Below are 15,352 nucleotides of genomic sequence, written 5' to 3' on the forward strand. Positions count from 1 at the left end.
TCTATTTCTGCTTTAGAAATTCACTACCAACTGTTTACAAGAAAAGGATCACTGAACCACAGATTTAACTACTATAATGTGAATACTCCAATAGTAATCGATTCTCTGGTACTGAACAATTCTCTAATTTGAAAAAATGAACTGAGGAGACAATGACTTAATCTGCAGTGACCATAAATGTGTAACGATATAAATCAGCTCGGACAACGTGAACGTGCTGCTCACCGGACACAAGAAGCCCACGCACGTCACAGCTTTCTGGAGGATCACTCCTCTGCTGCTCTCTGGGCCGGACGTGACCTGCTGTGAACAACACACTTGTGGGATCTCCAGAAAGGAGTCAAAATTTCTGTACTTCTCTAACGCTGCTTTCTCAACAATATTTTCAGTAAGATATTTATCCTACTGACAAATACTAATTTCAAATTTAAGCACAAAACATCTTGTTACTACTATTCATTTCAAGTAGGATATGAAGATGAAACAAGGAATCTGGTTTGCATAAGATTATTATAGTTTTGTCTTATTTTTCTTCACTTTCCATTTTTATGAAGTATAATTTTCAATGAGAATTTTTAAATATAAATTTAACCTCAAAAAAATCTCAAGAACTTTTTATGTATAAACTCAACCTATATAACATACAGTATCACATACAACCCCAAGGACTTTGAGGGGAGACCAAGATGAAATTTAGTAAGTGGTTTTTCCCCAACCTGGTCTCTCATTAATTCCAGATCCTCAGGTACAATAATAGCTATTACCAATACTGCAAAAACCATAAATGAAATATCCTTGAAATAACTAAAATAATCCTCAAGAGGACTGCTTAGACGATCTGAAACAATCTTTCATTATCTCAGCATGCAACATTTCACAATCAGCAACAGCTCTAGTTAGTAATCATATAACTAAAGAAATTGCTTCTTAAAGAGAATCACTTGATCCCTAAACAAGGCATATATTTAAGTCTGCTGCTGCTGCTGCTGCTAAGTCACTTCAGTCGTGTTCGACTCTGTGTGATCCCATAGACGGCAGCCCACCAGGCTCCCCCATCCCTGGGATTCTCCAGGCAAGAACACTGGAGTGGCTTGCCATTTCCTTCTCCAATGCATGAAAGTGAAAAGTGAAAGTGAAGTCGCTCAGTCGTGTCCGACTCTTCACGACCCCATGGACTGCAGCCTCCCACACTCCTCCGTCCATTGGATGTCTAGGTTACAGCTAACTATAACATATACATGCCCTTTCCCTGATTAACTGTAATAAATTATAAAGATTTAATGAAGTTTATTTTACTTAAAAAGGCACCCCTCTAAATAATTTAATACATGAGGATGTCTTGGCAAAATTTTCTTTAGGTTACAAAAATTTCAGTGTATGTTCACATATTCACTCTATACACACATTTTCTTCAGCAAACAGACTATATCCATCACCAAAAACATCCTTACCATCTGGAACAATTCCAGGTGCGGGCTCCTGACCAGCAACATCTTTATTAATTGCTTGCTCCAGAAATATCATGTGGTCTTCAGGGCCTTCAACTTCCATTTCATTGTTATAATCTTAACAAAAAATTATTCATCCTTTACCTTAGAATGAGCTTTTCTGTTTTTGCTAAGTCAACAATCATTCCCTTGTTCTAATGGGAGTAAATTATCACTAAAAATGCCATAAATTCTTCAGATTTTTCTACTTTGAACCAAACACATAATCTTATTTTTTCTAATATGGAAAATATAATGAATTAAAAAGGTTAACTCGCATTTTACTATTTTAAAAGGACATCACACAACTGTATACTGATGGAAAACTAGAAAGAAAATGTTAGTAACCAAGATATGTCTACCTAAACCCCTTGCAGATAATGAATTAGAACTTTTATAGACGCTGCCACTCATGATGATGAAAATGAAAACCAATCTGATTAGCAGGTCTGTTCCCTTTACAATCTAAGAATCTTGTTATTACATTTATAATCAATGGTATGCTAATAAAACCACATGAAATTTGTTTGGAGTAAAATACAACTAGAGTATGAAGTGCAAATTAGGTCATACAGCAAAACAATAAGGAACTTCCACTTAATGGCCCAAAAAACAGGAGAGTACACTAGTCTTGGAATTAAAATATAAGGTGAATAGTTGTGAAAAAAAAAAAAGCTAGATTAGATGTTAGCCATGAGATTCAGAGATGACCAAGAACACTTGTATGGACACTGGAGTCCCTCACTGTTCCTGAAGCGGCCCACTGGTGGCTGCCTGGCACGTCATCACAAAGAACAATCGTCCCACAGGTACCTGCAGGAAGCTCAGCCATCTCCACCTCTTCACCTGGCTGCAAGGGGCCCATCTCAGCCGCCAAGTGTTTGCAATATGTACAGATGTACTCTTCTCGGAGCTGAAGGTCAGGTTCATGATCTGCTGGTTTGTCACATTCTAAGTGAACCCATCTGTGATGATAAATATATTTAAATAAAATGCTCTAATTTAAAGTTTAATTAATATCTAAGGAAAAGAGATAATGACTGAAAAGCTAGATACAGAAAGGGCTAAGGTGACAGAAGAGAGTTAGAGGAGTCAGCAATTGAAGGTTCTAGAAAAGGAGCTGTCATTTTTGGATGTCACCAAAAGTGTTGACTTTAAAAAAAAAAAACACACATTTTCAAACTATTTTCTCTTTCTTTTTTCCCTCCCAATGCTTGCTTCTGGTCTTATTTTTTTGCCCACTTACATCATCATGTCTTTCAGACTCATAAAAAACATGTTTAATTTCATCTATAACAGCAATCAGTACTAAAAGGATTACTGGAATGACAAAAGCTTGGATTTCAAAATATACGGCAAAGCAGATGACTACGTGAACAGAAGCACACACAAATACTTCAGTACAGTAACTATCTTCTTACCTTTTGCACATGTTACAATGAAGCATGTCTTTCTGCAATTCTGGATGGTAGCACTTCCCACAGAAAGGACACAAGTTCTCCTGCTGTTGGTAACAACTGTCACACACCAGGCAATTGTGGTGCCACTGAGAACTAGAGCGTGTGCCACACTCTACACAGATTCTGCAATTCTAAACACCAGGAAAAATGAAAACAGAAACAGTTTGTTCTGCATGTGAACTGCAGTTCTGGTGTACATCTTTTTAAAAAAACCAATGACACATTTGTAGATCATATATTAAACTTTAATTTTTATGACACTAAATTTAGGGTGTATGTTTTTGAAAAAGCTGCTTGTTTTGAATATCTGATATCATTCAATTTACACTAAAACCTCCTGGAAAGTGTAAGTAGGGGATAGAGACATCCAAGAAAACATAAATGGGGGAGGAAGAAAACCAAAAACATGGCAATCCAAACTTCAAAAAAAGAAACACGATCCAGAATCAGGAAGCAGCTTGTGTTGAGTAAGTTTTGCTAAACTCCCTACTGTGAAAGCAAAATGGCCCTGCTAGGGCATTCCGTTTGTTTATGTGTAGCTCAGAAACTAAAACGAAGAATACGCGCTAAGGAAACAACGATGATCCACTCCAAATGATTAGGTGTCTGAAATTATGAAAATAATCACTCAACACGAAAATCCAATATGACTGTTCGTATTTTCAGAACAGAGACTGGCACCATCCTTAGCAAAGAACTACTGATGGCAGGCCTGGCAGAGGCCTGGGACACCTCCTCTGGGCCCGTGAGCAAGGTGGCCTTAACACCCAGGGCACAAGGCTCATAAACTGTGGGATGCTCATTACTCAACCCCAACTTTGCAATCTAAATCACCACTAAAAAGGAACTTTCTTTTTGAGCTGCCATTTTGATATAAAAGAGATGTTCACTAAAAAAGAGAAATGAGCATGAACCACAGATCTGCTAAAGTCTGTATACAGATTATAAAGTGGATGTGCTCATACATATTGATGCCAAAACCCTAAAATGTTAGAAAACAAACTCCAATAGCAAATTAAGAAAATAATAAAACCATGCCAAATGGAGTTTATTAAAAAAAAAAAAAATGCAAGGATGGTTAAATTTTAGAAAAAAACATGATAATAAAATTTAACATATTATTAGGTCTGAGAAGATAAACTATTTCACTAGATGTTGAAAAGGCCTTTGCAAAAAAATTAAAATCCACCCCTAATTAAAAAAAAAACTTTGCAGACAATAAAAAAGCGTGGGTATTTCCTTAATGTGAGATACACACAAATTTCAACTCAAAAGCCAGCATTTTGTTTCTAACTGGGGAATCCTAGAGACATTCCCACTAAGGGCAGAAAGGAAGCAAGGATGCCTACTATCTCCACTGTTTAACATGGTTCTGAATCAATGTAAACACCGAAACAAATGAAAACAGAGGCAAGAAAAGGAAGAGAAGAACTAACAGTACTTGTAGATGACAGCACACTCGGAAATCCTAGAGAATCTATTTTAAATGTAATAAAAGAATTTAAATAGCAAGATATAAAATTAGCAATAAAATTCAATAGAATTTACATGCACAAACAATAACTAGTTAAAAGACATAATGAATGGGAGAGTCCAATTTATACCATCAACAAAATAGAGAAAATGTTTAAGAAGAAACTTAAGAGAACTCTCAGATGGTTCAAACTGGATTCAGAAAAGGCAGAGGAACCAGCGATTAAATTGCCAACGTCTGTTTGATCACTGAAAAAGCTGGAGAATTCCAGGAAAACATTCACTTTATTGACTACGCTAAAGCCTTTGACTGTGTGGATCACAACAAACTGTGGAAAATTCTTCAAGAGATGAGAATACCAGACCACCTTACCTGCTTCCTGAGAAACCTGCATATGGGTCAAGAAGCAACAGTTAGAACTGGTCATAGAACAACGGACTGGTTCCAAATTGGGAAAGGAGTACGTCGAGGCTGTATATTGTCACCCTGCTTATTTAACTTATATGCAGAGTACATCAGGCTGGATGAAGCACAAGCTGGAATCAAGCCGGGAGAAGTATCAATAGCCTCAGATATGCAGATGATACCACCCTCCTGACAGAAAGCTTTCTGTCTTGATGAAGGAGAAAGAGGAGTGAAAAAGCTGGCTTAAAATTCAACATTCAAAAAGGAAGATGGTGGCATCTGGTTGCATTACTTCATGGCAAATAGATGGGGAAACAATGGAAACAGTGAGAGACTTTATTTTCTTGGGCTCCAAGATCACTGCAGATGGTGACTGCAGCCATGAAATTAAAAGACGCTTGCTCCTTGGAAGAAAAGTTATGACCAACCTAGACAGCATATTAAAATGCAGAGACATTACTTTGCCAACAAAGGTCTGTCTAGTCAAGGCTATGGTTTTTCCAGTAGTCATGTATGGATGTGAGAGTAGGACCTAAATCCTAAAGGAAATAAATTCTGAATATTCACTGGAAGGACTGATGCTGAAGCTCCAATACTCTGGCTACCTGATGCGAAGAGAGAACTCACTGGAAAGGACCCTGATGCTGGGAAAGATTGAGGGCAGGAGGAGAAGGGGATGACAGAGGATGAGATGGTTGGCCGGCATCACCGACTCAATGGCCATGAGTTTGAGCAAGTTAGAGGAGATGGTGACGGACAGGGAAGCGTGGCGTGATGCAGTCCATGGGGTCACAAAGAGTAAGAGACGACTGAGCAACTGAACAACAACAAAGAAATGTCTAAAACCTATACAAGGAAAATTAGAAAGCATTCCTAAAAGACTTTAAACCAGGATTGAACAAATATAAAGACATAAGACATACCGTGTTCTTAGGATGTCCTAACATCAAGATGTCACTATCAACATTACATTTAAAGTAACCCTGATAAAAATTTCAGTAAGATTTTTCATGGAGCCTAGAGTTCACATGCTTCCCAGGTGGCTCAGGGGTAAAGAATCTGCCTGCCAAAGCAGGAGATGTGGGTTCCATCCTTGGGTCTGGAAGATCCTCCGGAGGAGGAAATGGCAACCCACTCCCAGTATTCTTGCCCAGAAAAATCCCATGGACAGAGAAGCCTGGCAGGATACTACGAAAACTGGATTAGAGTCATACATAAAAAAATAATGCAGAAACTAGAAAAACATATGAACTCTCATATAACCTCAGTATAGGCAAAGGCTTTCTAATTTTAACTAAAAACTTCAGAAGCAACAGAAGACTGATAAATCTGACTACATAAAAATAAACTTTTACATGGCAAAAAAAAAAAAAAAACAACAAAAAAACACCCCACAGGCAAAGTCAAAAGGCAAATAAACTGGAAGAAAATACTTGCATCATACAACACAGATAAGGGCCTTATATCCTGATCATATAAGGAACTCTTAATTGGGGTGGGGTAGGGGTCAAAATCTTCAAGAGTAACACACAAAACACAAGAAAAGACTACTCATAAAAAGGGGTGAAAATGACCCTTAAGCATAAAAAAACATGGCCAACTTCACTAGAGAGAAATGAAAATTAAACTACATTGAGGGAACATTTTTCACTCATAAGACAGGCAAAAAATCAAAAGCCAAATAGGACACCCTATTGGCAAGAATGTAGAAAAGTTCTCTCATGCGTGAGTGGCGGCAGCAGGAACTGACGCAAGTCCCGTGAAAGGGAATTTGACAATACCAAACAAAATTACATGTGCATTTATCCCCCCACCCCAGCCAACAAACCCACTTCTAGGAATTTATTCTAGAGATTTGCTCCCATATGCACAAAGTTACTGACTACAGAATCATTCTAATGTAAAATACTACGAACGACCTAAATACTGAAGCATAGGTCACAGGTTGGAAAACTGTTTCAAATATAAGGGAAAAAAAAGGAATGAGGAAGATTTCTATAAACTGAAATGAATTCCAGATAATAAGTAAAAAAAGTAACATGCCAAAGAGCACATATAACAATATGCTACCCTCAGTGTAGAAAAGGGAAACATGTTTGCTTATCGTTAAAAAAATACACACAGGAAGGATAAACCAAAAGTTTTTGAAACAATGTTAATATCCTATGTACTTTTAAAAACTAAATAAGCCAAGAATGAGAAATTAAAAACACTTCAGGAATAACAGGCAAAGCACAAGGATTCTCACTATGCGAGATACAAGAATGGATACGTAAGCATGAGGGGAGGCAAAGAACTCGGCGGGAGGGGTCAGAGTTGGGGTACTGGTTTAAATTCATCATTTATAAATAATGTCCATATGTGAGTACACACATACTTACGTGTGTACTTGTACACATGCACATGTGTAAGTGTGTGTGCAGGCATGTAGTTCCTGCCTCACTTGATGAGAGGACAAAGAAGCAAACACCCACAGAGCAGTGAGCAAAGCCAGGAGCCCATGTCCACTAAATGAACACAGCCTATTTACAGAAAGGAGGACTACCGAGTCCAGGGCAGGGAAGGTATAAGATGACTTTGGAATATCTTGCTATGCCCAAATACAATGAAGTGCTCAAATAAATGGGAGGACATCAAACAAAAACACAGGAGCCAGCTTGAAAAGACCACCATAAGGCAAAGATGGAACAATCTGAGCACAAAACAAATCAGGTACAGTAATAAATTATTGACAAGAACAAGAATCCATGAGTCAGTACTGACAAAATATAAATCATTTTAACATGTGAAAGAAGGGCGGATTCTGGATTACAACAGAATGCAGAGGTTGACAGGTAAACGTTTACTTAGAAAAGCATATTTTACAAAAACCAGGTTAAAACACTGCATCAGGCATTGGTTCCTATCATCTTGGAGAAAATTTTGAGGAGCAATAAGATATTTGCAAGGTCAAGTGTCTCCTCACGTAACACTTTTTTAGATACAAGAGGGAAAAACAAGTGGAGAAACCTGCGCAGATGCTCACAACTCACATCGCCTGTGAGGGAGAAGGAAGCTCCAGGTGCATCCAGGGGAGGGCCTGCCAAGGGCACAGACTTGCTCAATCTTCTCGCCAAGAATGAGAAACCATATAATCGTGAGGATGTGTCAGACAAAGACAAAAGGAGCAAAGTTCCATTTGTGATTAAAACAAACAAACAAATAATCCAGGTATGTGAGGAAAAACTCTTACTATTCAACACTGTCAATATCAAACAGACAAAGGAGGGTTTAAGAAACTTTGCAGATTAAAGGAGTCTAAAGAAGCACTACAACTAAATGGAACACCTGACCCTAGACTAGATCCTGGAACCTACAGGGAAGAGGCACATGCTGTAAGGACATTAAATTGAGTGACAAGTTGAAATACGAAGGGTAGACTAGATGGATATAAATGTGCAGAGTGATAATAGTGCAGTGATTATGTAAGAATATCCTCATTATTAAGAAATACACATTTACATACTTAAGGGTAAAGGGAACATGGTGTAACTCACCCTTCAAATGGTTCAGGGGAAAAAAAAAATAATACACAGGGTGGAGTGGGCAGGGAGGAGGTAGAAAGGAGAAAGGGCATGATGACCTTACTGAAATCCCAACAACTAAAGAATCCAGGTAAACAGCATATGGGCATTATTTTTATTTTTCTTGCTTTTAAAGTTTGAAATTACTCCCAAATAAAGCCTTTTAAAATGCATCATATACCAGCACACTGGCGTTCTCAAGAGAGAAACAGAGAAAAGAAAGCTGTGGGACAATGACTGGTATACAAGATCCTGAAAGGAGCATCTCTACCTCAGTTCAAACAGCCACACTAGACTGACACCTCCAGGAAAGCACACCTAGCTGCCCCTGTACCTCCAGCCTCCACCACAGTGTCTGAATTTGACTCAAACTATCAACTATAAACATATAAAAGACTATAAACATATGAAAGAATTCAACAGTGGAAGAAGAGTATCACTCTTCAAACTGCTCAGAGGGTAAGTACTCGTATGAAAAACTCCAGGATAACTGAGCACTTATGTCAAGCAATATGCTGAGCACTTTACAATCATTTCACTAAATCCAACAGCCCTGTGAGGGAAGGACTTCAGCTACAAAATGAAACTTGGCTTACAGAAGTCAAATAAATTGCCAAAGATCTTGTATTTACTAAGTGAAAAACCTGAGATTTGACTCCACTGCCTAATCTTTTTAATCACTTTATAATACCTCCATAGAACAGAAGAAAACACACTGCACTATCTACTCATATTCTCAGCAGTATTATAAATTCTGCCACGTGAAAAATAGCAGCAATTACTGAAAACAAATCAGTAAGAGGGCAGCACAAAAGGAAGCCAGAGAACAACCTCCAGAAATAAACTCCGAATTCTGGACACATTTTCCAAGATAATGAAAACCACAACAAAGAAAATAATGATTTAAAACAGGAAACAAAATTACCTAGATGCTACTAAAGATTATTAAAGAGAAAGTAAAGAAGGTAAATGTGTTTTAAAAAAAGAAAGAAGGTGAATTTAATCAACACTTCTCTAGATCTCTCCATCGGACCTAAAAGGAGAATGACAAGGGTCAACACGGAAAGAAAAAGTTTCCAGAGTAAAAAGAAAAAAGTTGTAATGCAAAACTCTGCCAGACGAAATTCGTGTCATAGGTGGAAGGCAATAGTCTCTTTCAGGTTTGTAAGAGTCCAGAAAATTTAAGATTTTTTAAAAACAGAGGTGCATAACCATGTCTCCAAAAGACTAGTAATGAGATGACATTGTAAACTACAGAGAAGATTTTTTCCCCCTGCCAAGAAAAAGTGACATGGTCTACAGTCTGGGTTAATTTAAGACAGCAGGCAGAGAGAAAACTTCTGATTTCTTCCTTTTCAATGGGAAACATGAGCAGAAAATTTTAAAGTTTCATTTATAACTTAATATTCATAAAATACAATTCTGAATTGCAATCATTGCATGGAATAAAAAGAACTGAAAAACAGAAAGCTAAAAGAACAGACTTGTCTTAAATCAGCCAAGCATTTCAATTACATCCATTAATCTAAGTGCTTGACTATTAAACCCTTCAAAAGGTACAGTTAAAAGACACAGAAGGATCCAATATAACGATGTGAAAAGATCATATTCAGCTTGTAAACTAAAACCCCGCACGGCCATATTGTCAACCAAAGCAAAATATCTGGTTCCCTCCTCCCAAAAAGGGGGCATACACAGAATACAGAGTAGTTTTACACTGATAAAAAGCAGATCATCATTAGCCTGACATACCTGCTTAATAACCAGCACAAAATAGTTTTTTAAAGGAAAAAAAAAAAAGAGCAAAATGCAAGGAGAAATTGGTAGTGGTCAATCTAAGTACATCTGAATATGCTGTTGAATCAAACGGCCAAAAAACGGGGAAAGAGCTTCATTTAATTAATAAACACAAATACTACAAGTTTAAAACGTCACCATTGGAAGGCATCCAAATATACGTCATAAAGCTACACTAGCGAAACTATCTGATTTAACACAATTAAAGCAGAATCTAATATGTTTAAGTACAACCTAAAAAAATCAATGTGCCTGAAGTTACCAGTACAAAAAATTTGAGTGCAGCCAAAGCTATAATCAAAGTTAAATTTATAGTCTAAAATATCTCTTCCTTAGGAAAGCGAAGGAAGCGATCACGAATTCAACTTCCTATTTCAGAAAAGTAAAAAGAAGAGCGGTGGTGGAGATTAAGGGTAAACATACAAACGCATCCGACGCAGATTTCTTTTTTCAACCCGGAACCGAACCAAACCAAACCATGGGACAACCCGCGGAAGCGCCCCATCCCGCAGCCAGGAAGCCACTGCTCCGAGGTTGCAGGAGCCCGAGCCGCCTCCGCCCCGGGGTCGCCCTCCCAGGTGACCACACCTGAGAGCCGTTACCCGCGGGCTAGGCCCCGCCCTGCTACGCCCCACGCCCTAGGACCAGGTGCGCGCCGGCAGGTCCAGGTGCCGGCCCTCCCACGGGGTGGAGCGGGGCGCGGGGAGCGGCCTCCGGCACCTCCTCCTACCGCCCCACCCAGGCCCCATCCCCAGGAACCTACCAGCAGGATCGCCGCCCTTTCCAAGACTCTCCGAGGAAGGACCACCAACACCTACCGCACCACCGGCCAGCACCGCGTCCCCGCAGGCAGCTTCGGGAAGCAGCCCCAGGCTGGAGCCACCTCGGGGCCTGAAAGCCCCGCGCGGGGACGCCTCCTACAGGCAAACCGCGAGGCCTCGGCTTCCAACGACCTCCTCTATCTCCGCCCCGCCCCCTCAAGGCCCCGCCCGCCCCGCCCCTGAAGGCCACGCCCCTCCAGCCGGAAGGATGCGGACACCAGCAGGAACCCGAGCGCAAAATCAAGGGCAGAGGTGATAGAAGCGCGTTTCTGTGGCCTTAGGACTAGAGTGCGAGGGCGCAGGGAGACCGCAGGTGTATTCTTTGCGGTCTACATGTTTCCTGAGACCCTGACATTTTTCATGGAAATGCTAACTCTAAAAAATACAGGGAATTCCCTGGCGGTCAAGTGGTTGGGGTTCAATCCCTGGTCGGGAACGAAGGTCCCGCAAGATAATCAATTTTCTAAAAAAGTTAATATAAAATGTAACTGCTCTAATATAAAAGTTAATATAAATGTATACATTTAATATAAAATGTAACTGTAAATGTAACTGCTCAGACGTAAAGAATTCGCCTACAGTGCGAGAGATCCGGGTTCGATCCCTGGGTCGGGAAGATCTCCTGGAGAAGGGAATAGCTACCCACTCCAGTATTCTTGCCTGGGGAAACCCATGGACAGAGGAGCCTAGCGGACTGTACAGTGCATGGAGGTCACAAAGGCTCAGACACGACTGAGCGACTAACACTTGCACTTTCAACTGCACTTAGCATTTGTATATTTGTTGTTAATGTTAGTCCCAAGTGCTCTCTAAGACGTGTGAAAGATGCAAGATTTTGCACAGTTAAGAATGAGGCTGTGGACCGCACAGGGAATCTGCTCGGGCAGCAGTGAGCAGCACCCGCGGAGCCAGGGGATTCTTCACCATCGCCTGACAACAGGAACCGCAAACAGCACAGGGTAATTTATAAAGGGAAACGCCTGCGTTTTAGAAACAATTGAATTAATACCCCCGTTTACTACAGATTTCAACTGTGCCATTACAGTTCACTTCTGGACCAAAAAGGTTTCTTAAGTTTTTGAGTATCACTTTATTCATTACATCTGCCGTGCAAGGAATTGCTGGTTGGCACTTTTGAGGTCCAATTACTCTGAACACAGTAAACCCAGTCCTGGCTTTATCAAACTACTTTTATACAAATACTTATTATACAAAAGGCATTCTTTGTATGAACATTATGAAAGACAAAGAATGCCATTCTATTAAACCACATCTTGGCAATGTAGTTTAAAAAGCAAAATTATTTTAGATTAATATTTTCTAGGTTAAGCCAGTGTAATTACCATAGATCAAAGAACTTTATGCCTAGCTTCATGTCTACTCTGAAATTAAGACAATAATAATTAAAAAAAAAAAAATTTCAGCCTGAGGGGGTATGTAGAGATGCCCAATGGATCTAGAAAGTCTTTAGTTCTCTAGGATCCAAATCCTAACATAGATGAAAATCAGATTAATATTCCTTAGAACTCCCCTTGTGGTCCAGTGGTTAAGCCTGTGCTCCCAATGTAGGTGGCATGGGTTCAATCCCTGGCGGGAGAACTAAGATCCCACAAGCCCAGCCCACAAGCCGCCCCCCTTCTTGCTCCGGGGAAAAAAAAACAACTACTCTGTTCCTCAAGTTAGTATGATAGCACAGGGAGCATAATATATTGGATAAAGCATTAAAATGTAATACAAGAAACATGGATTTTAGTCTCTCTTCTACCTCTGCAAATTAGTAACTCAGGCAATTCACTTAATTGCTAGTCCCTCACCAGTTCTAAATTTATTAGTTTACCCTACAGATTTCAAAGGAAGCAAATTAACTATTTTTATGACTGACTCATCCTAGAGAACATTCAAAAAGTCAAAGTAAATAATGTTTGTAAACATCTTCCTAACAGAAAATACAGTTTTATTCAGCTAGTTGGGAATTAAAGGTAAACCTGAGTTATTCTCATCTTCTACTTTCACTTTAAGAATGTGAATATTTTGGCTTCCATGAACAAATCTCAATTTGTTGTTATCTGCTGCTGCTGCTGCTGCGTCGCTTCAGTCGTGTCCGACTCTGTGCAACCCCATAGACGGCAGCCCACCAGGCTCCCCCATCCCTGGGATTCTCCAGGCAAGAACACTGGAGTGAGTTGCCATTTCCTTCTCCAATGCATGAAAGTAAAAAGTGAAAGTGAAGTCGCTCAGTCATGTCCGACTCTTCGAGACCCCATGGACTGCAGCCTCCCAGGTTCCTCCATCCATGGGATTTTCCAGGCAAGAGTACTGGTGTTGTTACCTAGTACTATACTAACTGCCCAGTGGGTAGAGCTCTCAGCTAGCCTATAGCATTTAGAGATTCAGACAACAGAGCCTCCATAAGTTCCTCAGGAAGCTTACAGAAACTCAGAATGCAACACCTCAAGGTCATAAAGATGCAAAGGCAACAGAAGAGATGGAGCTGGGGAGAATCACTGACTGAAAGACTACCTAGAAAAAACTTTAAATAGCTGAAAATACACCTTATTAAAAGCATCCAACCAAGCAGAAAGACTGGTATCATAAGTACTGAAAAAGAAGTGGGAAAATGTCTGCAGATCCTAACTCTCAAAACCTGAAAGAAACTTTACATCTAAAAACAACAGAGATCTAAATGAATAAGCACTTATTAAAACTACTATGGGGGAGGAACAATATACATATGCATATACAATGATTCCAAATATTTAATACAAGTTTATACATAAATACACACAAATATATATACATGTGAAATCACAATAAAATCATCTAAAAGTCAATCTAACCAAATATACTCTGCTTTATTTCTGGATTTTAAATTAACAGATTTTAAAAATATACCTATTTTAGTATCTGCATACAGGGATACTACCTACTTCAAAGAGTTTCGAAGATTAAAGGTGAATCATTCAGGAACAATTCCTTAGCCATGAAGTACCATATAGATATTTATGTTAGATGATAGGTTCATAAGCAGCACTTTTGAAAACAGCCTAAAACTGTAAAGAACCCAAATGTTCACCACTAGGTGACTCAATGAACAAATTCTGGTACTTCTGCTGCTGCTGCTGCTAAGTCGCTTCTACTATTCAGCAATTAAAAGGAATCACTGCTGGTATGTGCAACATTGGGGGTGAACTTCAAAATAATTATGTTGGGTTTTAAAAAATGCCCACCCCCCAAAAAAAGAAAATGGTATATATTATATGACACCACTTACATAAAATTCTAGAAAATGCAAACTAATCTATGGTGAGAGAAACCATACTGTCTGGAAAATCAGAGGGAGCAGTGCAGTGAACAGTGAGAACAGAGGAACTCCCAAGGGCACCTGGGAACTTTCAGGGGTTGTAAATTTGTTCGTTATCTTGAAGATGATGATGGTTTCATGAGTGTACATGTGTCTAATTAAATTACAGACTTTATATGTGTGCCGTTTGCTGTTTATCAATTATACATCAATTAAATTTTTTGTAAGTTGAATGAAATATACAGATTTGAATAGGTATCTGATTTGTCTGCTCTATATATTAAAAAAAAAACATACAGATGATATTTTTCTTAAAAAAATAAACAACTTACTTTGCATTTCCAGCCATTGGTTGGTACTGATTTCATAACTGGTTGAAGACAAAAAGTATGATACCCTTTGTCACACGTATCACACACTAGCATCTTGCTATCTTCTCCCGATTGTCTAAAAAATAAGATAGCATTAATGATGCCTTATCTTTAAACTTATGTTTGTGACATAAGTAATCATGAGAAGAATCTGTCCTGGGAACTGCCCAGTCCATAAATGCCCTCAGTGTCAGTTCTGCCTATGCCCAGATAATGACAGTGCAAACCCTCCAGAGGACGAGACAGACGTCTTCCAAAGGTCTCTAAAGGACTATCCTTACTGAACGCTCACCTATGGTGAACCTGCTTTGGTCATTTTAGGATTCCTGCAGAGAAGGAGGGGTTAAAGCAAGAAGAGTGATTTTGATCTTTATTTTTTAAACATCCCATACCCATCTTCTTTTGGGCAAGGAGTGGTAACCAATAGGTGATGCTGCATGGAAAGGAACAAATCCTGGCACGGTGAACTGGAAGAACAGTGTGATATAATACAGAGAGGATCAAATTTGGATCTGACCTACATTTGCGTTCAGACTTCTATTTTTCTAGCTGTGAGACTTCTGACTAACTCAGACTTGAGTCCTCTTGGCTTCAAGTACAAAATGTGAATGAAAATCAAAGATTACCACGAGAATTAAATATAATTCTGGCTGAAGAGCTAAGAACATCCATT

General features: G+C 39.2%; 1 protein-coding gene across 19 annotated transcripts in view; it reads right to left on the reverse strand.

The window, feature by feature from the left end:
- KMT2C (lysine methyltransferase 2C) overlaps positions 1-15,352 on the reverse strand; it is a 261,336-nt gene that overhangs the window by 96,935 nt on the left and 149,049 nt on the right. For 14 of the 19 annotated variants that reach the window (XR_011463922.1, XM_070368932.1, XM_070368933.1 and 11 more), the window contains 5 exons: positions 14,641-14,755; positions 2,909-3,078; positions 2,301-2,452; positions 1,452-1,565; positions 226-303 (listed from right to left, as the gene is read on the reverse strand). Coding sequence is in view for 18 of the 19 variants with exons in the window: in XM_070368932.1 (XP_070225033.1) it covers positions 226-303; positions 1,452-1,565; positions 2,301-2,452; positions 2,909-3,078; positions 14,641-14,755 (629 nt within the window). In the remaining variant the exon portion in view is untranslated. The remainder of the gene's footprint in view (positions 1-225; positions 304-1,451; positions 1,566-2,300; positions 2,453-2,908; positions 3,079-14,640; positions 14,756-15,352) is intronic. The other 5 variants (XM_070368951.1, XM_070368939.1, XM_070368936.1 and 2 more) reach the window with 3 other exon arrangements.

This window comes from Bos mutus, chromosome 4 (genome assembly GCF_027580195.1).
Source record: "Bos mutus isolate GX-2022 chromosome 4, NWIPB_WYAK_1.1, whole genome shotgun sequence".
Classification (NCBI taxonomy): Eukaryota; Metazoa; Chordata; class Mammalia; order Artiodactyla; family Bovidae; genus Bos; species Bos mutus.